The sequence below is a fragment of the Aristolochia californica genome, unplaced genomic scaffold, assembly GCF_029961685.1.
Source record: "Aristolochia californica isolate CCGP_79_NKW_82.1479 unplaced genomic scaffold, dmAriCali1.0.hap1 SCAF_10, whole genome shotgun sequence".
NCBI classification, from domain to species: domain Eukaryota; kingdom Viridiplantae; phylum Streptophyta; class Magnoliopsida; order Piperales; family Aristolochiaceae; genus Aristolochia; species Aristolochia californica.
In genome coordinates this window covers 33938920-33961335 of record NW_027181771.1, presented here as the reverse complement: position 1 = coordinate 33961335, position 22416 = coordinate 33938920, and the positions used below count along the sequence as shown (strand labels likewise).

The 22416-nt window shown below is 39.1% G+C and overlaps 6 protein-coding genes across 8 annotated transcripts; 4 read left to right on the top strand and 2 right to left on the bottom strand.

Moving 5' to 3' along the window:
• Nucleotides 1–412: 412 nt before the first annotated feature.
• On the top strand, nucleotides 413–4236 carry LOC137937674 (pentatricopeptide repeat-containing protein At3g14730-like). 3 transcript variants are annotated; one of them, XM_068782807.1, is made up of 5 exons: nucleotides 413–684; nucleotides 844–1113; nucleotides 1938–2000; nucleotides 2083–2149; nucleotides 2337–4236. In XM_068782807.1, the coding sequence occupies exons 2-5, from the start codon at nucleotides 1001–1003 to the stop codon at nucleotides 4119–4121; spliced, it is 2028 nt and encodes a 675-aa protein (XP_068638908.1). In that variant the 5' UTR covers nucleotides 413–684; nucleotides 844–1000; the 3' UTR covers nucleotides 4122–4236. The 3 variants fall into 3 exon arrangements, with proteins under 3 accessions (XP_068638908.1, XP_068638892.1, XP_068638899.1); XM_068782791.1 differs by having other exon boundaries at nucleotides 1929–2000; XM_068782798.1 differs by having other exon boundaries at nucleotides 413–1113; nucleotides 1929–2000.
• A 3605-nt stretch (nucleotides 4237–7841) lies between these two features.
• On the top strand, nucleotides 7842–10804 carry LOC137943157 (cardiolipin synthase (CMP-forming), mitochondrial-like). The gene is made up of 8 exons (XM_068788851.1): nucleotides 7842–8338; nucleotides 8759–8825; nucleotides 8900–8974; nucleotides 9142–9193; nucleotides 9288–9373; nucleotides 9466–9540; nucleotides 10044–10138; nucleotides 10302–10804. The coding sequence occupies exons 1-8, from the start codon at nucleotides 7842–7844 to the stop codon at nucleotides 10411–10413; spliced, it is 1059 nt and encodes a 352-aa protein (XP_068644952.1). The 3' UTR covers nucleotides 10414–10804.
• Nucleotides 10805–10840: 36 nt separating this feature from the next.
• Nucleotides 10841–12245, bottom strand: LOC137943156 (uncharacterized). The gene is made up of 2 exons (XM_068788850.1): nucleotides 12068–12245; nucleotides 10841–11124 (listed from the first exon to the last, which is right to left on the bottom strand). The coding sequence occupies exons 1-2, from the start codon at nucleotides 12243–12245 to the stop codon at nucleotides 10841–10843; spliced, it is 462 nt and encodes a 153-aa protein (XP_068644951.1).
• Nucleotides 12246–12413: 168 nt separating this feature from the next.
• On the top strand, nucleotides 12414–14123 carry LOC137937665 (small ribosomal subunit protein mS86 (rPPR1)). Its single transcript, XM_068782779.1, has one exon. The coding sequence runs from the start codon at nucleotides 12750–12752 to the stop codon at nucleotides 13938–13940; it is 1191 nt and encodes a 396-aa protein (XP_068638880.1). The 5' UTR covers nucleotides 12414–12749; the 3' UTR covers nucleotides 13941–14123.
• Nucleotides 14124–14928: 805 nt separating this feature from the next.
• On the top strand, nucleotides 14929–16502 carry LOC137942567 (fatty acid desaturase 4, chloroplastic-like). The gene has a single exon (XM_068788265.1). It carries the CDS (start codon nucleotides 15269–15271, stop codon nucleotides 16337–16339), a length of 1071 nt encoding a protein of 356 aa, XP_068644366.1. The 5' UTR covers nucleotides 14929–15268; the 3' UTR covers nucleotides 16340–16502.
• A 2341-nt stretch (nucleotides 16503–18843) lies between these two features.
• Nucleotides 18844–21995, bottom strand: LOC137937654 (small ribosomal subunit protein uS17z-like). The gene is made up of 6 exons (XM_068782770.1): nucleotides 21909–21995; nucleotides 21587–21627; nucleotides 21399–21499; nucleotides 19408–19552; nucleotides 19239–19328; nucleotides 18844–19149 (listed from the first exon to the last, which is right to left on the bottom strand). Exons 1-6 carry the CDS (start codon nucleotides 21918–21920, stop codon nucleotides 19056–19058), a joined length of 483 nt encoding a protein of 160 aa, XP_068638871.1. The 5' UTR covers nucleotides 21921–21995; the 3' UTR covers nucleotides 18844–19055.
• Nucleotides 21996–22416: the final 421 nt, after the last annotated feature.

Below are 22416 nucleotides of genomic sequence, written 5' to 3'. Positions count from 1 at the left end.
GATTCGCAAAATAGGTATGAATAAAATTTCCCTTGTTTTTTCTTGAGTGAATGAAATGGTGTAATCTTACTTCAATTCAATTCTTTCTACACTAACGCTATTATTTGATGAGCTAGTTAATGTGGGGAGAATTCATTCCAATTCATTGTGGACTATACACCCCCCCCCCCCCCCCCCCCCCCCCCCCCCCCCCCCTCCCACATTGCCATCTCTATCTCTATCTCTATCTAGCCTCGCTCTCCGTGTTAAGTTAAAGGAATGTGAAATACTGATCATTGATCTATCTCATGCGCTGATCCAACGGCTTAAATACCATTGTCACATGTTTCACTTTTTAAAGCTCTTTCGTATCACATCATCCATATATGTCGAAGAGCTATTTGGATTGAGAGAAAGGGGAGAAAACGTGGAGAAAGAGTAGGAAATTTGTTTTCTACTTTTGTGGGAAAAAGGAGAGAAAATTGTTATAAGGCTCTCGCGTCTCGTCGCTTCCCTCTCCGAACGTCCGAGGCGTCTCTCTCTGGCGCCTGCAACTCCCGCCTTCTCCACCATGACGATAAATCTCAGCATAATCTGTCTACCTCTCAGTTCTGTCCCAATCTATTATTACCTCCGTTCTCACCTAAATCCACCAAACATTGTTAGTTAAAGTCGATGCTTGCGAGCATTTGGATTGAACTACTTGTAAGTTCTCTGCTTGTTTGGTCCTTTCTTCTTTCATTCGTTTATACAAGTTTTCTGAGTTTTATGGAGCATCAGAGGGTGCTTGGGACTGGATTATACGAATTCTTGTAACTGGCAGAAACTTTTGGCTGAAAATTGGTACACGGTATGTTCTTTCAGATGAGACTACGAGGTTATGTATGAGTTTTTATAGAAGGCGAAAACTCTTTTTTATAGAGGGGGCATTGTGGCAAATCCGGAGGAAGGGTTTAAAAAAAAAAAAACGAAGAGGGGAAAAGAGAAGAAGCAGTAAAGAAAGAAGGGGGGAAGGCTGGGGATGGTTCATTCGATTTCCAGCGAAAAAAAGGAAGAAAGAGAGAGAGAAAGGAGAGAGGGCGTGCGACGGAATGAAGAAGATAGCAGAGGAAGAAGAAGGATAGGAGGAAATAGGTAAGTCAGAAACTGTGTCATTCCCCTTTTTCCTCTTTTTCAACCCTTTCTGATTTCGTGTTCCTCTTTTAATTTTCGGTTTGAAAAGTCTTTGCTTTCCTAAGGTTAAATGACGTTTGTTCTTTCATTGAATTTAAAGTTTTGAAATTTTGTATCTGATAAGTTTGAAACCGAGTTGTCCCTTCTCATTTCTCCATCCTCTTAGTTCTTTTTTCCTGTTTGCCTTCAGGCTTTCAATGAAATGCACCTCTTCTCCCCAAAAAAAAAAGCAGAGAGAGTGGTTGTTTTACTCTCATTTACTTTACTGCTGTTAACTTTGTTGAAGATTTGCTTGAACTTGTTGAATATTTTTGTTTGCTTTAATTAAGTGGTTAAAACAGAACGAGAAATTTATAAGTTGCCTAGAACCAAGAAGGTCGTTTGACAGCAACACACAACCAGGAGAATACAAGGAAATACTTCGATTCTTTTGTAGCTTTACGGATAGGGATGGTTGTTATCTCTCAATTTTTTTTGTTTCAGTAAATTTAATTTCGTATCTTAGTTCTTTAATATACTTTTTTCTATTTCCATCTCAACCATTCTGGACTTCCTTGCTAAATGTCTTGAGGTGGGTATGTTTGAAATTTCATCCTTTTTTCACATGGATTGATATTAAAACTTTAAAAGTGTTTGGTATCTGATGGGATGTTTCATTTTCAAAAAAGATCGGAAACTAAGATGGGATCATCTATAACTAGCATTGAATCGTGGTTACAGAACATAGTGATTTAATTCTATATAGAATGAGTTCTTAACATCACGTGTTTTGTTAGGACTTATAGGAAGGGGTTTACCTTGACGGTAAAGCAAAGTGTCACTTTTGGAAGCTTGCTCTCATACTCCAGGTAACTCTTTCTTTAATTTTTGAAAAAAAATTAATTTTCCTCCCCATGCATGTTGACTTAAACTGTTCTTCTCTTTTCCTAGTTTCTCTGCAGGAAAGAAAAAGGTTTTGTCTGTCCTCTGGAACATTGCCTTGACAGAGAACCAGCTGGTAAATAAAAAATTCAACGCATCTAATGTACCTAAAAGTGCTGAGTTCACCTAAACTGACCAAAAAGACATTTAACTTCTGCTGCAATCTTTTCTATACTTTGGAAACTTTAAGAGCTGGATTCCGTCACAAAGCCGAACATCTGTTCTCTCTGGGTGAGCTCAGTGGTTTGATCTCTTCCTTACAGGTCTGTGCTCTGCAGAAAAATATTTTCAAAGGAAAGCAGATTCATACTTATTTGGTTGTTAATGGATTCCTGAAATACCCATATTCCATAACGAGCCTGATTAACATGTATTCAAAGTGCAACCACCTGGACTATGCTTTGTCCGTTTTTTATGAGGCTGTTAATTTTAATGTCTTCATCTGGAATGCAATCATTTCTGGGTTAGTCACTAATGGTTTGGCAAGGGATGCCATTCAACTATTTCATGAAATGCGGCAAGAGAGTGTCTCCCCGGATGAATTTACATATCCTTGTGTGTTCAGGGCATGTTCTGACTTCTCAGATTTGCATGAAGGAAAAAAAATTCATGCCGAGTCAATCAAATTTGTTTCGGAATCTAATCTTTTTGTTGCTAGTTCCTTGATCAATTTTTATTTGAAGTTCAATATAACAGATGCAGCAAGAAGACTGTTTGATGAACTGCTTGATCGAGATGTGGTGTTATGGAATTCAATGGTTAATGGCTATGCACAGTTAGGTGAATTCAATAAGGCACTGGAGCTATTCCAGGAAATGATGGTAGAAGGACTAATTCCAAGTAAATTTACTGTTAGTGGGGTCTTATCTGTTTTTGCAACAACTAAGGAATTGATGAATGGACAAAAGGTTCATGGGTTTATCGAGAAGGCAGGATACAGATCAGATGTGGTGGTCTCAAATGCATTAATTGACATGTATGGTAAATGCAACATGATTGATGATTCAAGAAAGATCTTTGAAACAATGGATGCCAGGGACATCTTTTCCTGGAATTCAATTATTTCAGTACATGAACAATCAGGTGATCATGATGGAACACTTAGGCTCTTTGACAGGATGCGTTGTGCTGGAATTCTGCCTGATCCTTTCACAATCTCTGCAGCCCTGCCTGCTTGTTCACATTTGGCAGCATTGGTGCACGGTAGGGAGATTCATGGGTACATGATTGTTAATGGATTGAGAGGAGTAGGGAATGGCGATGTTTATGGTGAGAATGCGATCATGGACATGTATGTAAAATGTGGAAGTCTGAGGGATGCTAGATTAGTTTTTGATAGAATGGAAGAGACTGACTCAGCATCTTGGAATATCATGATCAAGGGATATGGTTTGCATGGATATGGAAACGAGGCATTAGAACTATTTGCTTGCATGTGCAAGACGCAATTGAATCCAGATGAGGTTACTTTTGTCGGGTTGTTATCAGCTTGCAGCCATGCAGGCCTTGTAGATGAGGGAAAAAAGCTCTTATATTGCATGGAACAGGATTATGGGGTGGTTCCCACAGTGGAGCATTATGCATGTGGAGTTGACATGCTGGGACGGGCTGGACTACTTGATGAGGCATTCAGATTGGCAATCACTGTGCCAACAAAACCCAGTCCTGTAGTTTGGAGAGCATTATTAGCTGCTTGTTGGATTTATAGTGATGCAGTCTTGGCTGTGCTGGCTGCCAAGGTCCTCTTCAAGATTGACCCAGAGCACTGTGGGTCCTATGTGCTGCTTTCGAATTTTTATGGTACTCTTGGGCAACATGAAGATGTTATACAGATTAGGCAGGCCATGGTACACCAAAATGTGAGAAAGGCACCAGGATGTAGTTGGGTAGAGCTGAACAGAGGTGTACATGCATTTGTCACTGGGGATCGATCCCACCCTGAATCTGATCAAATCTATGCCAAGCTGAATGCATTGATCAGGCAGCTGCATGAGTGTGGCTATGGTCCAAATACTAGTCCTTACCCAGAGGAAGACAACCCTGTATAACTTGCTAACAGTTTTTCTGTAATTTCCTTACAAGGTAATGATGTGAAATACCACATTTTTTAGGCTTCCTGGGCTCCAAGCTCTATACCGAGATACGCAAAAGAATTTGGTATAATACCTGTGCAAACTTCCATCTGCTCCAAGCTGCCTCTTCTCTCTCTCGCCCCCTCAATAATGAGATAGCCTTCTCTCTCCAAGAACATTTTACCCTACACTTAAAATTTGGCCTGGTGCTTTCCATCTTTTTTCTGCCATGATTAAGTGTTTGACTTCCTTGTGTATCCATTGGCTGTTGGGCAACTTTCTTTGAAATCTTAGTGTTCCTAAAGTTATTTTGATTTGCCACAATGGGAGATGGATTCTGCCAACAAGTGATCAATCATGGAGCTAAAGTTCTTGCAGCGGAGATGGCAGAATAATATTCACAAGGTGAGCACTCACTATATAAAAATATATTGTATATTCTGGATGATACCTCTTGTCCTTGCTTTTAATATTTTTGCATTTATATTGTTAACACAAGAAACTGTCCTTAATTCAAGCTTCATATTGTACATTATTTGTGAGAGATGTATGATGTTTAATTGCATTTAATTGCACACACTAGGACATGGTTCAGAATTCAATGGGGAAGTTCCAGTGCTACTTCTCTTTGGCTGTTTTAATCAAAATGTTAACTAGATGAAGTATTCTTTTACTGCTGAATTTTTTGTTTCTTATTTTCAAAGTGGCAATTTTGCTACTATATGTTTCTGAATGCCTGTAAAAGGCTGATCTCTGTCTGGCCACGGCATTTCCCTAATAATTTGAACGGCCTGGTCGCCAATGATGTATTGGTTGGTGCTTTGAACCGCATGTAATCAGATCTGACTGAATTGCTTTGATGCAGCAGAATCACCATTACATGCTGTAGAAGGCTCCTTCTCTACCATAGTGCATCAGCATTCCATCCGACACTTCGAGTTGCAGAGATGGAGCTAGCAATTTAAATTCAAGAACCAATGGAGGTGCAGCAGCAGTTGATGATTATCCCTACTCCCCAAGGCAAAGCCAAGGCTTGTAGAGCACATGTGAGAGCTCCATGAGAAATTGAGAAAGATACTTGCAAGTTAATCTTATTGCCAGCTTTAGTCAACAAATGCCAGCCAAGCAGAAGGGAAGTTCACTCTCCTGACACAAGGAATCAGAACCTTGCACTGGTGATTCTATTAGTTTGAGTTGTTTTGAATTCTAAAAATGCTTGTCCTGTGGACAGGATGAAAATCGCCAAAATAAAAGAAATGGCTAGAACTTTTGCAGGTAATTGTTTTATTGTAGTTGAAAGTTGGAAATTTTGATTTCTGAAGGAAAGTTGCTGCGAATTGATCTTCCATTTGCATTTTCACGTTGAACTGAAATTCTGAGCATTAAAACGTCTTGAACTCGTGCTGAAAACTCTGAATCACCTCTCACTGTCTACGACTAATCGTAAACGTCTTTGATAGCAATCGTCACTCGTCTCTACAGCACAAAGAAGAGAAGACGCTTTTGGAATTCTGAAAACATTCCAATCATTACCTTCTTCTTCTTCCGGTGAACGTCTCTGCAACGTCGAACCCAAAGACGACGCTTCACGAAGAATGTCCTCGCATTGACAGTAGAAGAAAACGATAAAGCAGACGCGGAAACCGAAATCTTGACCGAAGAAGGTTTTCTAATCTAGGAGACGTATCTTTGTGCGAGAGATAACAAACAATGGATGAAGCAGATGCGCGCTGCAAAAGTCGGGAGATATTTGTACCGAGGCTCCCTCCTTTATTTAAATTTTTTTACCCTCTTTCCTGGAAAACGGATTCGCGTAAGTTTACCGCTTACGTGGACAACGCTGACAACCCGGGAAATTACACCTGGCGTGTTTCGGATCTTAACCATGAATGGTTTTAACTGCTTGTATTTGAGCCGAACTTAATTTAAATATTTTGAGCTCGAGACGAGCCAAACCGTAGATTTGCTTTGATGTGGCCACAGGTAGGGGTGGCATCAAGCCGAGCCCGAACCTACTTATGTTTGAGCCGAGTTTGATTTAAATATTTCAAACTCGAGCTCGAGCCGAGCCTAAAATTATTATAAAACTCGAGCCTCATAATTTTAACCGAGTTCGAGCCGAACTCGAGCTTCAACATTCATTTAAATTTTTTTTAAAATACAAGTCTCGAGTTTGCACTCTAACATACATTTAAAACTTTTTAAAAAATATATGTCAAATAAATTGTATATAAAATTATAAATACATTTTACATAAATTTAAGAATGACCACTACTTAAAATTAGGCATAAGGGTGGTATCAAATCTAGATAAGTCTGAACATTGTTCAAGCCGAACTTGATTTAAATATTTTGAATTTGAGCTCGACTAACCCTAACCTCGAACCTAAAATTGTAATCGAACTCGAATTTAATAATTTTAACCGAGTTCGAGTTTAACCTACATTTAATACTCTGTACAAAATATATGTCAAATAAATTATATATAAAATATAAGTCAAATAAAATTATATATAAAATTAAAAAAAATGATAGAGGAAGTTCAAGATTGAATTTCAATAATAGATTAGAACACACCAATATTAATTTTTTTACTCCAAATGTTGTCTAGCTTATTTTGTAATTTTTGAATTTGGCCATAAATTTACTATAGCCTCCTTAGTGCCCCTAGTTGAAAATTTATATGATACATATTTCCAAAAAAACCTTTAAATAAAATTCTATTACTATTAGTGACTTATTAGAAAATTACAAGAAATATTTTAAATTTTTTTTAGGAAAGTTAAATGGACCTCTTATTACCTCTTCTAGTGAGATAAATAAAAATTAATAATTAATCTAATATATTACTATATTTATTGATAAATTTTTAATCGAATAAAATGTCAAACACAAAATTGCTATGAAAATTGTCTCATGCTAAAAGTATTACAGTATTAACTGTCAAATACTTATTAAAAAAATTTCTATACGGTTATCTAGCTCATCTTGGTAGGAAAATCTTACTTGAAAAATTATATGATTTTTTAATAAGAATTTTCAATTAGAAACTTATTTATACTAAAATGTATTTTTAATTTCAATTTTTTTCATTTCTGTTTTTTTAATCATCTTCACGCGGGGAGGGGGGGATCTCCCCTTAACTGGTTTTCCGTCGACGAGGAACTTTCGTCGGGGATAACGGCTGCGACGGAGATGGCGATGACGGAAACAAAAGCGACAACAGACGAGGCAAAAGAAATCAAGTGGCTGCTACAGAATTAGTGGCGACAGAAAGGCAAAAGGCGGCCGGCAAGGCAGCTATCGACAACAAGAGAGGCAGCCACAGCAACGGCAGAAGGGGCTCCGCGGTGACAAGGGGAAGAAGAATTTTTCCCCCTTCGCTCTCGCTCTTGCTCCGATCCCGACTCACCCGAATCCCGCGCTGACTCGTTAAATTAACGAGACGGTTTGCGAGCTTTCGATCCGAACTCGATTCGGTCGAGCTCGGCTCGTTAATTTAAACGAGCTGATACCGGATCTCGAACTTGGCTCGAGATTTGGGTAAACCGAATCGAACCGAGCCGGCTCGGTTAGAAAGCCACCCTTAGCCGCGGGTAGGGACGAGAATTTTACAGACCCCCAAAATCCTGTTAAAACCCTGACTGCTTCCATACCAAGTTTCTTTTTTTCTGTTTCTTCTTCGTTTTGCCTTTAATGGCGGTTTTTAGTTCTCTTAGGAGTATCGTGAAGAACAGCAGAAACGCTAATCCGAGGGATCTGGTTGTTCGGTTACACTCAGCTGCAATTCCGTTCGCTTCTCACTGTCTGCAGATTCCTTTTGCTACAGATCTTCGTCTCAATTCATCTCGTTCGAGGATATTCTCTCCTTCAACCAAGTGGGTTCCTGAATCCGGGCCTCTTTTCTTGTCTTCTCCCGCTTACAAGCTCTTGCAATTCGCAACGCCTTTGTATTGGCGCGGGGAGTTCGTTTTCAGGAAACCGGAGTCATTGGGTTTGTTTCGAAAGGGAAATTTTCCTTTGAGGTTAGAATTTGGATCAGACCCGAATGCGGAGAATGTTGCTGAGAGGAAGGATTCGAATGGTGCGCGACCTGTTACGTGTGCGGAAGTTAGAGTCGTCGGAGAGAGCATTTGGAACTGGCCGAACTTGATTTCAATTAGTCGATTGGTTTCTGGTCCTTTTCTAGGATGGTAGGTCACTCTGCTTCCTTCAACCTTTTCTCTTTTCGGAAGGGTGGCTATTCAGCAAATGATTGAAGCATTTGCTGTTTTTTGGCATTTTCACAGCTTCTCAAGTAATTTTTGGAAATGCCTGAAATCAATTTCTAAAGTTTGGGAATTAGGCCGCTACGATAGTGAATCATGAAAGCCTTTGCATCTTCTTTCATATCCTGAAAAGTTGTCTTCTCCATTGAGGCGGCACCATGTTTATAATATCGATTTTTTATTTTAAATTGTCAATTTGGCATTAGCATTATACAGTGCGCAATTCTGAAACAACCACGCAGACCACCCACCTTCATGGACACACCGACTGAGAGGAAAAAAAACGTACTCTTGTTTAGTGGGAAGTTAGATTTCTCTTAATTAGTAACTACTTTCTCGATGCAGGATGATCGTGAATGAATTGTATCTTCCAGCATTTGTAGGGTTGGCCATCTCTGGCGCCACGGACTGGGTGGGTATAGGTTTTGCCCACACTACCACATGGTTTGCATTTCTGGATAATTTGTTTTCTTCTTATTTTTGTAGCTAGATGGTTATGTTGCAAGGAAGATGGGAATCAATTCAGTTGTAGGATCATACCTTGATCCCATTGCCGACAAGGTAAAAACATCTTATGTTCAAGCATAGATTTTGGTAATGAAGTTATTTGAATTAATTCTTCACAAAAGAAAAAAAAACCTTGAATGATTAAAAAGGAACTTTATTTGGATCAAGCACTGGTTTGCTCTTCTACCTCATTGCTGAATTTATGTATTCCTGGTGTAAAGGTTCTAATTGGCTTTGTTGTTCTAGCGATGATAGAAAAGGACCTATTGCACCGTGAGTACTCTTTTGAGTTTTTGTTTGCAGCTGAATACTTGATCGAAAAGACCTTCTGAACTTTTTTTTTTTTTTTTAAATTGTGGTTGTGAAGCTGGGCTTGTTGCTCTTATCGTGCTAAGAGATGTTGCTCTTGTTGGTGCGGCTTGCTATCAAAGAGCAGCTAGTTTAGGCTGGGAGGTGAGGCTAATTTTTCTCAAAGAATCGCTAATCTGTATTAGTATGTTGACAGGAACTTGCTATTCTGACTGTACTTGTGCATTTCATTTTAGTGGAAGAGTTGGTCTGATTTTGTTGACCTGGATACAACTCAACCTGTGAAGGTGGAACCCCTCTTTATCAGTAAGGTATACTTTTCTTCTCCTAGTCTGGATAAACTTGATGTCACTTATTATTTTACACCTGAAGTCATTTTATTATCTTCTTGGCAGAGTCTTGGAAATATTTGCTTGGGTTTCCATGCTGTGTTCTTGTTGTGCATTGTTTTCTGCACGAACTATTAGTGCCTTTGGTTTCTTATAGAACTTTTGATTGTTTGAGGAGAGTTGTTAGGAAGACTGAACATTAAAATTCTGAATAACAACTAAAACATTTGTAGTTTAAATGTCATGACAGGTTAGTTGGCAAGGACTTGTAGAGATGGTTGATCAATTATGTACTTGTTTGTGTAACACTGTAACTCTTGCTCTGTGTCAGCTTTCATTGATTTAGGTTTGATAGTTCTTTGTTTTCCCTTCCTTTGGACTTGGACATGATTCACTGGACAGCCATTACTGAACATCATAGCATCAGCTGGAACATATGTACCTTCTTAGGTCTTATATGATCAGTGATCTTCTTCAAATTGCAGGTTAATACGCTATTCCAGTTAATATTAGTTGGTTTGGCTCTTCTTCAACCAGAATTAGGCACAGAAGAAACACAGTCATACATTAACTACCTGAGGTATGCTGGCTTAAACTAGTTTCTTCTGATGACTTTAGGTTCATTGAGATACAAATTCAAACCTACTATGGGAGCAGATGACAAATTTTGTGCTGTTGCTCCTTTGCACTTTAGCCTAAAATCTTCTTAATAGTTAGTTTCTTTTCTCACTAAAAATATACAGCTGGCTGGTAGCCTCTTCAACGGTGGCATCTTCAGTAGCCTATGGAGTGCAACATGCAGGAAAGAGAGTCAATTCAATCAGATGGAGATCCGCCTCAAGTGGCAAGTCATAGTATTCTGAAACTATTTTCTTAACCAGGAACTGTGCGGCAAGTTACAGAAGATTGGGTGTAGTGTAGACCCTGCCAGCAACAACACTATAAAGATAAGGTGGGGACTTACATCTGGTTGGTGCTAAGCGATTGCCCAGTCTGCTGTTGTAAAACCGAATTGTGGTTAACAACCTTGATTTCATATTTTTCTTGTTATGTTGGTGGGTTGGTGCAGCACCTGAAAAACCCAGGCAAAACCCAGAACATAACCTCATGTCTTCTGTCTGCTTTTTAGACACAAAAGGATTGCACAGAAGATAGACAACAAAAGATAGCACAGAAGGTAGATGCTCAGCACTTCAATTTCTGTATATTTTTTACTAATAAAAAATTCCAAGCAGCGTTATCCACACTTTTCATCCTATAAATTTGTACATGGAGCACATTGTCAAACACAGTATAAAGGAGAATTGATAGGCTTGTATAAGAATGGCCTAAGAGTATGAGAAAATCCTGATGGATGATTATAACTGAACTTGATTCCTGAATTGGAGCCACCAAGTCGAGTGCAGTGTTCATGAAAACTGCTGATTGGCCTTGCCAAACATCTATCCCACCTGTTACTCTCTGGCATAGTCTCAGCTACTGAGTACATGCCCTTTGAGTTCGTGAACGCCTGATAATTGACAATCTCCCCAGATTTTGTCATGCAGAGAATAGCTACTTCTGCACCTGCATGGGATAAGCAAATACCCATCTGATTACAACAGGTGCTTTTATCAAATCAAGCTACAGCCAAACAGATAGACCATTTGGATCAGAAAGACCAATGAATGATTATTAATAACAGGAAAATGCCTCGGCCGAATCCAGATTGAAAAATATGTGATTTGGGGACAAAAAAAGAAGAGCAAAAAGTGTTCCAGCCTTGGAATCTGAACGAGAAAGGTCTGTCTATCTTCTTTATAATCAGGGTTTAAATGAAAATTTACAAAAGGATAAAAATATTCCTCAATACTCAAAATTGCATATATTAATATACATGTCTAAATTGAATGAAAATATAATTAGAGATATAAGACATTCTTTATCTAATAATCATATTATAAGAGAAAAATATAAGATATGACCAAAATACCCTAAAGATTGTATTTTAACTGTTCTTTCAGATGATTGTGATTATGTCGGGATTTTAATTATCATATCCCTATGACAACCAATTTTTCTAATGGAGCTGCCTGTGAAAATCTCAGCTTCCTTGGGACACACCCTCAAGGAGGTAAGTGGCATAAGATAAGACCAAAAGTTAATCATGTTTTGTAGTTTAATCTTTGTGCTTGTCCATCAGTAATTATTCACCACTAAACACAGATTAATATAAATGAGTTCCACTAAACACATTCAATTCAACTTCTCCAAGAAACCCTTATTTCAAAAGGGGCTCAGTGATCAAGGATAGAAAAAGAAAACATAGAACATATTTGGTTCGATTCTAGACCTAAAGAAAGTAAGATGCCAAGCAGTATTTGCACAATAAACCAAAACAGCTCAGAGAAATCAAAGAAGGCTTTAGTTGATTTACTGGATTAATTGAGCCTTATATGTTCGTGAAGCAAATCAGAACGAAGTATAATAAGAAACGGAAAGCACAAGCCAATGAAGAAAACCAGATTACCTTCCATCGCATGATCTTCAGGACCAATCGCAGAATCCCCACAGACATCGCAGATGACTTTCCCGTTGATTTCACCCGTCCATGCTCCTACACCCGATAGAAACAAAAAGAGGACACCCGATAGAAACAAAAAGAGGACACCCGCCCTCAATATCGTCTTCTTCACCTGATTCTCCATCTCGCTGTTTTGCAAAAGACGGGGTAGTTGACTACTCTTATAAATTCTCATGACGAGAAACGTTTATTTGAATTGCGGTTCGTTTGGTGTCAATTGAGCCCATTTATAAAAGTATGGAGCCCATTTAGTGGTTCATTTGGGCTTCTCAGGCCCAACTCTCACTTACCATCCGACTTCCGGCTAGGAGTGGCGCTAGGTCTTTGGCTGCGAGCAGTCATTTTCTCCGTCGCTACTGCCAAAACCCTAATGCCTTGTATCTGCTCGACTTCTTTCCGGTGGGAAAATCAAGCTTGTTCTTTGAGGATTTTGCAAGTATTCTATTCTTTCTGCTAATCCCGTGCTGATAATCATTATCTCGGTGCTTCTTCTTTCAATCTAAGAACACTACTGCTGCTATCCGGCCGAAAATCCAACTGGTTTTTCTTTCTTTTCCATCTTGACAGCTTTGAATCCTCATTCTGTTCCCCAGTAAGATCTCTATTTGGGGAAGCCTAATCCTCCTCCATGGCTCACTTATCGCGTCTCTGCCGCCGCTTCATCTTTTCCCGCCACTATTCTTCCATTCTCGCCCCTGAATCCACTGCCCCCCTTACCTCTAAGCAGAAATCCCGTGCGGCGCTTTCGCTCCTCAAAACCGAGAAAAACCCTGATCGAATTGTCGAAATATGCCAAGCTGCATCTCTGACCCCCGATTCCTCCCTCGATCGCGTCGCGTTCTCTGTCGCCGTCTCGAAGCTTACCGAGTCTCAGCATTTCGACTCTGTTCGTTCCTTGCTAGAAGATCTGAAGACGTCCCGCCCTGACCTCCAAAATGAGCGGTTCATTTGCAAAGCGATTATTCTTTATGGCCGGGCTACGATGCACGATCATGCTATCCGTTCATTCAAGGAGATGGACGAGCTCGGTATCCGTCGTACTGTTAAGTCTCTTAATGCCCTTCTTTATGCCTGCGTCCTGGCGGACAAACACGATGAAGTTAATCGAATCTTTCGCGAATTTCCCAAAATTTATGGAATTACTCCTGATCTTGAGACCTATAATACTGTTATCAAAGCTTTTTGTGATTCTGGGTCCTCCAGTTCTGTTTACGCTGTCCTGGACGAGATGGAGCGTAAAAGGGTTAAGCCCAACGCCACTTCTTACACTACCTTGCTTGCTGGTTTCTATAAGGAAGAGAAGTACGAAGATGTTGGAAAAGTTTTAGATTTAATGAAGAAGAATGACATTCGGATAGGTGTGAGTACTTATAATGTCAGGATTCAGAGTTTGTGCAAGTTAAAGAAATCAAGCGAAGCCAAGGCTTTACTTGAGGGGATGCTTTCGAAGAACATGAAGCCAAATTCCCATACCTATTACCATCTTATCTACGGTTTCTGCAAAGAGGGTAATTTGGCAGAGGCGAAGAGGCTTTTTGAAGATATGGAGAAACGTGGATGCCCTGAAGATAGCAATTGCTATTTCACCCTGATTTACTATCTGGTCCTAGGTGGAGATTTTGATTCTGCTTTGAAAATATATAAGAAATGTATGGAGAGGGACTGGATCCCAACCTTCACAACGATGAAGACGCTTGTGAATGGGCTCGCTAGTATCTCAAAGATTGAGGAGGCTCGGGAGATAGTTGGGAAAATGAAGGAAAAGTTTCCCAACTGTGAAAAGATGTGGCAGGAAGTAGAGAATGGCTTGCCGCAGTAGATCAAGGTAAGGGTGAGTCGAGTCTGATTTTCAGAGCAGGAATATAGAAAACTCACATTTTGGTGATTTCCAATTAGGCCTTTCTTGCATTTGTGCTCATAGAAGCTTAACAATATTTCTGTATGAATAGAGAAGAGCTCTCTCGAGTAATAATACATCACAGGCAAAGGCTCTTTTCCTTAAGCTGTTCGAGTTCAATATTCCATCATCTACCATGTCTAGTTCTCACTTTCTACTGCATTTAGTTAAAAAGAATCTGTAGGTGCATCACAAAGGAAGCCATTCTAGACTCTCTCCATTTTCACACTGAAGGAAGTGGTTCTGGAGTAGTTCTCACCACAGTGGCTAATGCTACCCATGCAGGCTAACCAGTTCTAGAGGTTAAACAATTGAGAAATTAGCTAATTTGAAACCATTTTTTGAATTGAACCTAGTTCTTATTTTTTAGTTGAATTTTTGCCATAGTGTCTGCACTGATAAAGCCAACTAAAATCGTGTATCTCCTCTCTTGTTATCCTAACTGGGTTATTGAGATCTTCCTTGTACTGCTCTTCGTTTCTGTTCCTGCCGTGCTTAAGGAGTTTGTATTGTTATAGCCAACTAAAATCCTCTATCTCCTCTCTTGTTATCCTAACTGGGTTATTGAGACCATCTTTGTACTGCTCTTCGTTTCTGTTCTTGCCGTGCTCAAGGAGTTTGCTTTGTTATAGTCTATAGGGAAAAAAATTCGGGAGATCATTCTCTTTGATCAACTTGCCTATTAGATAAATTTTCTTTTATTTGATTGGGTTTCTCATAATTGTGAGTCTTTTTTATTTTTTATCCTTTGCTGTTTGAGTAATAGAAATCTCATTTGATCTTTGAAATTGTTACAAACATAATGTTTTTTCATATTTTTTCCTCATGGTTTCTTAAGAGCCTCAATTATTCAAACTCATGCTTCACTTATCTATAATAAAGTTATGCTTTACTCTTGATTGAATTGAGCTGGTTCTTCTACCCTCTTCAACCCCTTTAATGTCGAGCTGTATATTCTAGCCACTGCTGCTGAATGAAGTATAAACCCGAAGATGAGCAGCTTGTTTGAGCACTTTCGCTGGTTTTGACCAGTCGCCAAGGATATCCTTTCTTTCTGGTAGATCCCTTATTCGTGAAGTCTTGAACAACGACAATCCACGCCATCGATTCAAGAAGGCGGATCCACTGGCCTCATTTCTCTTTCGTCAGATTCCATTTCCCTCCACTGGTCGTCGTGGTGGTGCCTATGCCACGTGTAAGAACTACATTCGCCTTCTGCTTCTACAGGAACCTGTGACACAGAGACGATCATGACCATGACCATGGCCTTCCACATGCTTCCACACTCCAGGTTGGACCTCGTCTGTGACTCTAATGGGATCGTCTTCGAGCGACCCTGCTCTTCCCACGTTTCCCTCTTCAAAAACTTCACCCACTTCCTCTCTCTTTATTCTTCACGACTCTGCCTCTGCCGGTATCCTCTGACGATCTCTCTCTCGTCTTTCTTCATGTCTGTGCTACAGCAACGATGCGATCCCTTGACGAGAACGCGTTTTCAAGCCTTTGCATACCGCCTTCGCCCCGGCTCCTCCCTCGTTGTGGCTGCCGTCACTCCCACCCGCATCCGCCGGAATCTTGTCGTCGTTGAACCGCGTCCTCCGCTTACCGAAGGCGGACGGGAGACGGTTATTGATCCCACCGACTGGGAGTCAACTTGGGCTCACCGTGCCTGGGTCGGGGGCGGCTGCACCACCCTCCTCATCTCTCTGGCCAAGTCCTTGTCGGGATCAGTCGAGTCGCATATGTGGGTGGAGCCCGCCCTGGCCGCTCTGCTCGGCTACTTTTTGGCCGACCTCGGAAGCGGAGTTTACCACTGGGGGATTGATAACTACGGCGGCGCCGAAACTCCAGTTTTCGGCACCCAGATCGCTGCATTTCAGGGCCACCATAAGTGGCCATGGACGATCACTCGCCGGCAGTTCGCCAACAACCTCCACGCTCTCGCCCGGGCCGTCACGTTCACCGTTCTCCCCATGGACTTGTTGATAAACGACCCGGTCGTTCACGCGTTCGTGAGCGTCTGCGCGGGGTGTATCATATTCAGCCAACAGTTCCACGCGTGGGCTCACGGCACCAAGAGCCGGCTCCCCCCGGCGGTGGTGTTAATGCAGGATATGGGAGTGTTGATCTCACGAGCGCAGCACGCGGACCACCACCGCTCGCCGTACAACAACAATTATTGCATCGTGAATGGCGCCTGGAACCGCTTCTTGGACGAGAACAAGGTGTTCGAAGCAATGGAGATGATCATCTTCTTCAGATTTGGGTCGAGGCCCCGCTCTTGGAGCGAGCCTCATTCCGACTGGACCGAAGATATCTAGAACACCGCCGGCAATACCGGAAATTTGCGGGCTTTGTAGATAATCCCATCATGTTGATCTTACCGATTCTTGGAATTCTGGTTTTCTTCAGTAATGAAACTAAAATTAGAGATCCTCGATGAAAAGAAGAATAGTCTGCTTAATTTTACTCCCCCAAATAAAATCTTCTCAATCTGTGTCTCCAATCATGGGTGCGTGCATTTATGTGTTTCTATATTCTTCTGTTACATCTTTCTCGTTTTCAACTCATGGGTAGATCTCTTTCTTCCTACTGCCATGGCAAGAGAACTAAGCAAGGAGTGCTCGACATGTACATGGAACTCGGTCTAGTGATTCAATTTACTGTTTACGTTATCAAACATCAATAGCATTAATAAATAATTAAAAAATAACTTTATTAATTGAATTGAGATTAATACCTGATTAAACATCAATACTTTATTTTTTGTTATCAATAAAATTTAATTTTATTATTTATTTACTCTAATAATTTTAATTTTATCGAATTATATTTTATCTAAGTAATTTATCCTGTTTATATTATTTAATGCATTTTTAGAACAATAAAAATAGAAAAATTAAAATAATCAAACTAATAATGAATAAATCTTTAAGAAAATTGCCAATGTCTCACGAAGAAGTGAGGGTCAAGACATGGTTGGATCCAAGAAAAGTGTTTCGTGAAGAGAAAGCCAAGCGCCATGAGGAGTATATTGTCGGCTTACCTAATCTATAGGGAAAACAATGGTAGATAATTCATTGTACAAAAAAACAAAAAAAAGATTTTCTAGTACATCACGCCAACCCACGATTCAAGAACGTTACATGGCCCGTACTAGTAAAAAAGGAGGAATATTTTATCTTCAATGAAAATGAGATAATGATGTCTTATCTTAAAGTGGAAAAGATCAAATTTGATCGAAATAACTTTAAGAAATGCTCTCAATATTTTTCTTTTCTTAGTTTGTAGGGTTCTAATGTCTAATATAAATGAAACTTTTTGACAGGTTTATTGTCGATCATTTGAAAAATAGTCGAAGCCAAACCTTTCACACTTCATGTATCTCAAGTACAAATGAGTATAGAAAAAAATTTAGAATTTTCAAAAATTACATCTTATGTAAATTGGAGTAATCCACCATTATCTACCGACTTGAGGGAGTGCTAACAAAATAAAATCAAAGACTTTTACCAATGAAAAATTCATTGACAATTTTCTCTGGCTAGTTTCTGTTGGTAAATGGTCCTACCATCGAAATTTAAAATTCACTAGCAGGTATCTCTCCCGACGAAATTTTGAAATTCAAAATTCATCGGGGTAGATTTGTAAGTTAAAGTACTATTTTTTTAAAAGAATTACAATTTCATAACCAACTAGTGAATTTAAAATTTTGCTAGTAGAAATTATTTATGTTTCAAAAAATATTTTATTTTATTTCCCCTCTTTAACCATTATAAAAATAAAAGAAAATGTACAACCAAACAATTATATTATTAAATATAAATTTTTTACAAAACATTCAAAATTGTTTAAAAAATTAAAAAATATACAAATAATCGATAATTAAAGTCCATCTCTAGGTAGAGTTGGTTGAGACACACCCAAACCCTTAATGTAACAATGACACTCTCATCAATGTGCCTCTCAAACCAACCACTACATTTCCTATGTTTATAATTATTCAAGTTTAAAATAAAATATAATATTTATAAGAAATTTATTCTTACATAATTGTTAAACATACATACATCTCTTCTCTTATACGTATAAAAAATATTTTGATCTCGTGACATGTCCAATATTTTTTTTAACGTTTTCGACAATTTCCGCTCGAGTTTCTCACTAGCAATCCCGTTATGCATTCCTTCCTAGGACTTCACGGTGGGACGAGTGAGCACACCGTCCGAAGAGCTGCGTCTCCCCTGTAGTGGTTGTGTTGCAAGAGATGGGTCTTTGGCTCTCCCCATATTCCCTATATCGATCGGAAGGAATTGGGTTTTGTTCTTTTTTCTCTTTTAGTAAGAGAAGTAGGAATTAGCCATAACTGTAGCAGTTTGAGCATTTGATTCCACAGTAAATCCATTGCTTCCAATAGTACATCCTGCTCTTTTCACTCCCCTTTCGTTCTCACCCTGCAGTGATTGGTAAAAACCAGCCAAGCCTCTGCTATGTACACCCAAGCCTCAATCCAATGACTGGACGGGATCACTGTGTGGGGGCAGCGAATCCATTGATAGGAAGGGATCACAGGATCATTATCACTAATTGCCGCAGTGCCTGGATCAGTAAACGAACTCCATGACAAGACTTTTGGAGATGATAAAACCTCACCTCCACAGCAAGAAAGCTACTCTGTGCCAATTACAAGGAGCAAATCCCACTTATGTTTGGTAGGAGCAGCGCATTGTTACTCCACTGTTCAAAAAGGTCCGCTCCCATCCCTAAATTGGGTTGTCTACCTTCATGACCAAGACTACCAAGCAAATGAATGAGGAAAACTTCAAAACTCAGCAAAATAAATGCAAAGTTAGTTCGCAAAGACCTGCCCCACAACCTTCTCCACAAGCAGGAAGCAACTACTGTTTTCCGGACATCAACAATGGAAACCAAAATTTTGCACTAAAACATGTGAAGTAAGTTGATAGAAATTAAACACTCTTAACTAAATTGGTATCCAAAACTTTCTCACAATCCAGATAATTTCGACGATAACCCTCACATTCCTGCAAAAGCCTTTTTCCCACCACCAGTTGAGGATCCTGCCGGAATAACCTTCAACACATTGAATCTCACTGTCTTGGATAGGGGCCTGAATAGGGTTAACACAGTATTATGAGGCTTCTCCAAATCATGCACACATTCTTCATGAAATAAATCATACTGTTTTTCAAGTGATACCTGCACTGCCCAATGATAACATGGTCTCCCTCTTTCACACGGAAGCATGGAGATATATGTGCTGGAATATTAGAATGCCTCTTCTCATACCTGAAAATGACAAAAATACATAGACTAGTCCATTCTCATCCAGATCAGTGCATGGCATAAGTTATTATTCTTTGGTTACCTTTGGTATTTCTTGACCCAGTGGAGATAGTTCCTCCTTACTATAATGGATCTCATCATCTTTGCACTGTGACAAGTTCCTGCAAGGATGCGACCTCTGATAGCAACACTGCCGGTAAAGGGGCATTTCTTATCAATATATGTCCCTGCAGAGTTAACCAATAGTCATAACCAGTTAAAAAACTTGTGAGCGACAATCATTAGATTTAAAGCCTTCCTGAACCCTCTATCCACAAAGAAGGTAGTAGTAGCATGTCACAAGAATAAGGCAAAAAAGACACACTCAGAACAAAGTGAATATAATTAATTTTTGAATGTTGATAATATAAACATACAGACACCCAATATAAGAAGTAACACAAAAAATACTTTCTACTCAATTCATAATTTGTCCAGAAAATTGACTCCTTTAGGTTGATTTGGTGCAGTTCCAGAACTCAAAAAACAAGCAATAGCAGTGGACAGGACTGATAGCATATATACCAAGTCACAAGAGACATCATTAAATGCATCAAATTCCATACTTGTTTCTTTCACCACAAAAATAATTTCTTCTTTGAATGGCTATAAATTAATATTTTAACATGAGCTACAGAAGCCTAGGCAAAATAAACCAAGCCAGTAAGAACATTGAGACATTATAATTAAATGTGATTAAAGAATTTGGATACACGAATTTTTATATAAGCAAAGACCCTGAACATTACATGCCAGTTTGGTGGGGACACCACTCGTGTGCCGCTGATTACACGAATATGTGCCAGAAGACATCAGACCACAGCGGGACCCACCACATTGTGGTTGGGTAGTGAATCATTCAGATTGACTAGATGATATTTTGAAATTTTATTATTTACATTTTGTAATGTCTGTAGGAGTAATTATTTCTTTTGTTCAGGTGCATTTTTGTCATTTTGAATTATCAATTAGGGTTTTTGAGTTCTATTTAAAGCTTGTAATGTTTGAAATGAAATAGAATAGAGATTTTGAGAATTCTTCCCGACTGCTCCCCTCTCGACTCTTGGTTCCTCTTCTTCCCCTCTCTTCTTCTTCTCCTTCTCCTTCTACTCCTCCTTTCACCCTCACTGCAGGAGACACCTATCTGTGCCACATCACAGTTCTAAAGGCTCTTAAATATATCATGGGAAGTTAATTAAAATGTTGCTTACACAATCATAATCTAGATAAAATAGGAAAATGTAATTACATTTTTATGATATATTTTACTTTGAGTAGACTACTGATTCCAATAAAAAAAATGCATGTTCACGTCCAGAAGTCCCACAACCACGTCACATACATATTCATGTCAAATAAAAAATTATAATATCCTCTGAATCCTTTCAAAATCCAATTGGACCTAAAAGAATGTGGGTGAACAGAAGCACAAAAAGCAGGAAACCTGAAGTTCTCCTAGCTCCTATCTAAAGATGAGAGATAGTACCCACTAGAAAGGGATACAAAACCGTAATCTACTGACCATCATTGTTACAAGACCAATGGACAACTAACGACTATGATTCTGCACAAGGATTTAGAAGCTTCAACAGAAAAAAAAAAAAGAGAGAAAGCAGGTTTATTTTTCAAACATTTTTATTTATGTCCGTGTTAATAGTTGCAATGCTCTTGAGCTGATGGTGAGCTGATTTGGATACTCCAAACTTCTTTTTGCCATTAGGTATTCTGAACTATATAGCAGGTATTTCCTTCCTTACGGACAAAAGAACTATGGCAGATAATATCAGTGTCTGGAAGTAGTTAAGCCATGTCTCATTTCCCAAAAAAGCAATTTTAGCTTCAATCAGAAACAAGACTTTATCTTTAACAGCATTCAATACCTTCAGTATTTTTTTCCTTGAAACACTAGAAGAATACCTACCTAATCTTAAAAAGTATCAATGTCCGCGACAACAATAAGACCACGCATGCATCAAAACATTACATAGTGAGTAAACTTTAAAACAAATATCAATTTTCCTGCAGCCGACTAACCTTCAATTGCTTCCCTCGGTGTTTTGAACCCCAAGCCAATACTTTTCCAGAAACGGTTACCACCCTTTCCCGGCCTCTTTCCCTTCCCAGATTTCTTCGAGCTGCGTCACAGTCCAATAAGAACAAGAACCGAAAAAAACCAACTACGGAGACAACAGAATAAAGTAAACCAATAAGCAGAAACTTGCCATAGAAACACTTTGGGCTGCTTCAGGAACGCCTTCTCTGTCTGCAGAAAATAAAAAGAATCAAACGTAAGAAAAAAATTTAAGAACCTGACTCCTCTTCCGCCTCATCGATTACACAGGAATTAGAAGCAGCTACTTCTAGAAGTTGGAAGAAAAATCTAAGAACTAATAAATCACAAATGACACATATTTACTTCCTCTCAAGACAATTTCTAAGCACTTGAGTACATTAGATGAGCCCGAGTAAGAAGCAAAAGCAAACAAATACTGGAACTTCCGGTGAAAAAGAGAAATAGATTAATAAAAAGAGCCGGAAGCTAACCTGTTCTGCCATGATCTCGACAGTCGCAAACAGCGACGAGAAACCTCAGACAAAAAGGTAGAAAACCCTAAACCCAACCGAGACAAAAAATCTCTCAAGCTGCGTAATATATCAGGCTGGTGGCGAGAGAGAAAAATCGAGGCGGGCCACTATATCAAAGCCCACCCCAGCCCATTAAACTTTTAATAGTAATTCTATATGGTGAGAAGTAACCTTTTGTCTGGCCCAGCCCATTTTGCTCTAAAATATTATTTTTCACATTTTATTAATATAATAATTTAAAATAATTTATTTTAACATATTTTAACTACTTCAAACTGTATAATACTAATTATGATTAATAAAAAATCAAATGGAAATGATAATCATTTGATTAAAAAATACTAATATTATGAACTTGACCTGGTCATTTATTTAAGAGGGTGATTGGGTCAAATTAAACATCATATTGAATTATTTTATTATAGACGGATCTGGTTAAAACCACGCTAAAAGACTCCAACACGGG

Bases quoted from the DNA above. Each gene is read 5' to 3' on its own strand.
- LOC137937674 (XM_068782791.1), top strand. From the start codon at position 1,001: ATGGTTCATTCGATTTCCAGCGAAAAAAAGGAAGAAAGAGAGAGAGAA. The intron at 1,114-1,928 runs GTAAGTCAGAAA...GTGTTTTGTTAG, and splicing joins AGAAGGATAGGAGGAAATAG to GACTTATAGGAAGGGGTTTA. The intron at 2,150-2,336 runs GTAAATAAAAAA...TCTTCCTTACAG, and splicing joins CCTTGACAGAGAACCAGCTG to GTCTGTGCTCTGCAGAAAAA.
- LOC137943157 (XM_068788851.1), top strand. From the start codon at position 7,842: ATGGCGGTTTTTAGTTCTCTTAGGAGTATCGTGAAGAACAGCAGAAAC. The intron at 8,975-9,141 runs GTAAAAACATCT...CCTGGTGTAAAG, and splicing joins TTGATCCCATTGCCGACAAG to GTTCTAATTGGCTTTGTTGT. The intron at 9,541-10,043 runs GTATACTTTTCT...TTCAAATTGCAG, and splicing joins AACCCCTCTTTATCAGTAAG to GTTAATACGCTATTCCAGTT.
- LOC137943156 (XM_068788850.1), bottom strand. From the start codon at position 12,245: ATGGAGAATCAGGTGAAGAAGACGATATTGAGGGCGGGTGTCCTCTTT. The intron at 11,125-12,067 runs GTAATCTGGTTT...TATCCCATGCAG, and splicing joins TGAAGATCATGCGATGGAAG to GTGCAGAAGTAGCTATTCTC.
- LOC137937665 (XM_068782779.1), top strand. From the start codon at position 12,750: ATGGCTCACTTATCGCGTCTCTGCCGCCGCTTCATCTTTTCCCGCCAC.
- LOC137942567 (XM_068788265.1), top strand. From the start codon at position 15,269: ATGACCATGACCATGGCCTTCCACATGCTTCCACACTCCAGGTTGGAC.
- LOC137937654 (XM_068782770.1), bottom strand. The intron at 21,500-21,586 runs GCAAGTTTCTGC...ACTGTGACGCAG, and splicing joins CAGCCCAAAGTGTTTCTATG to CTCGAAGAAATCTGGGAAGG. The intron at 19,329-19,407 runs GTAACCAAAGAA...TGTCATTTTCAG, and splicing joins TGGGTCAAGAAATACCAAAG to GTATGAGAAGAGGCATTCTA.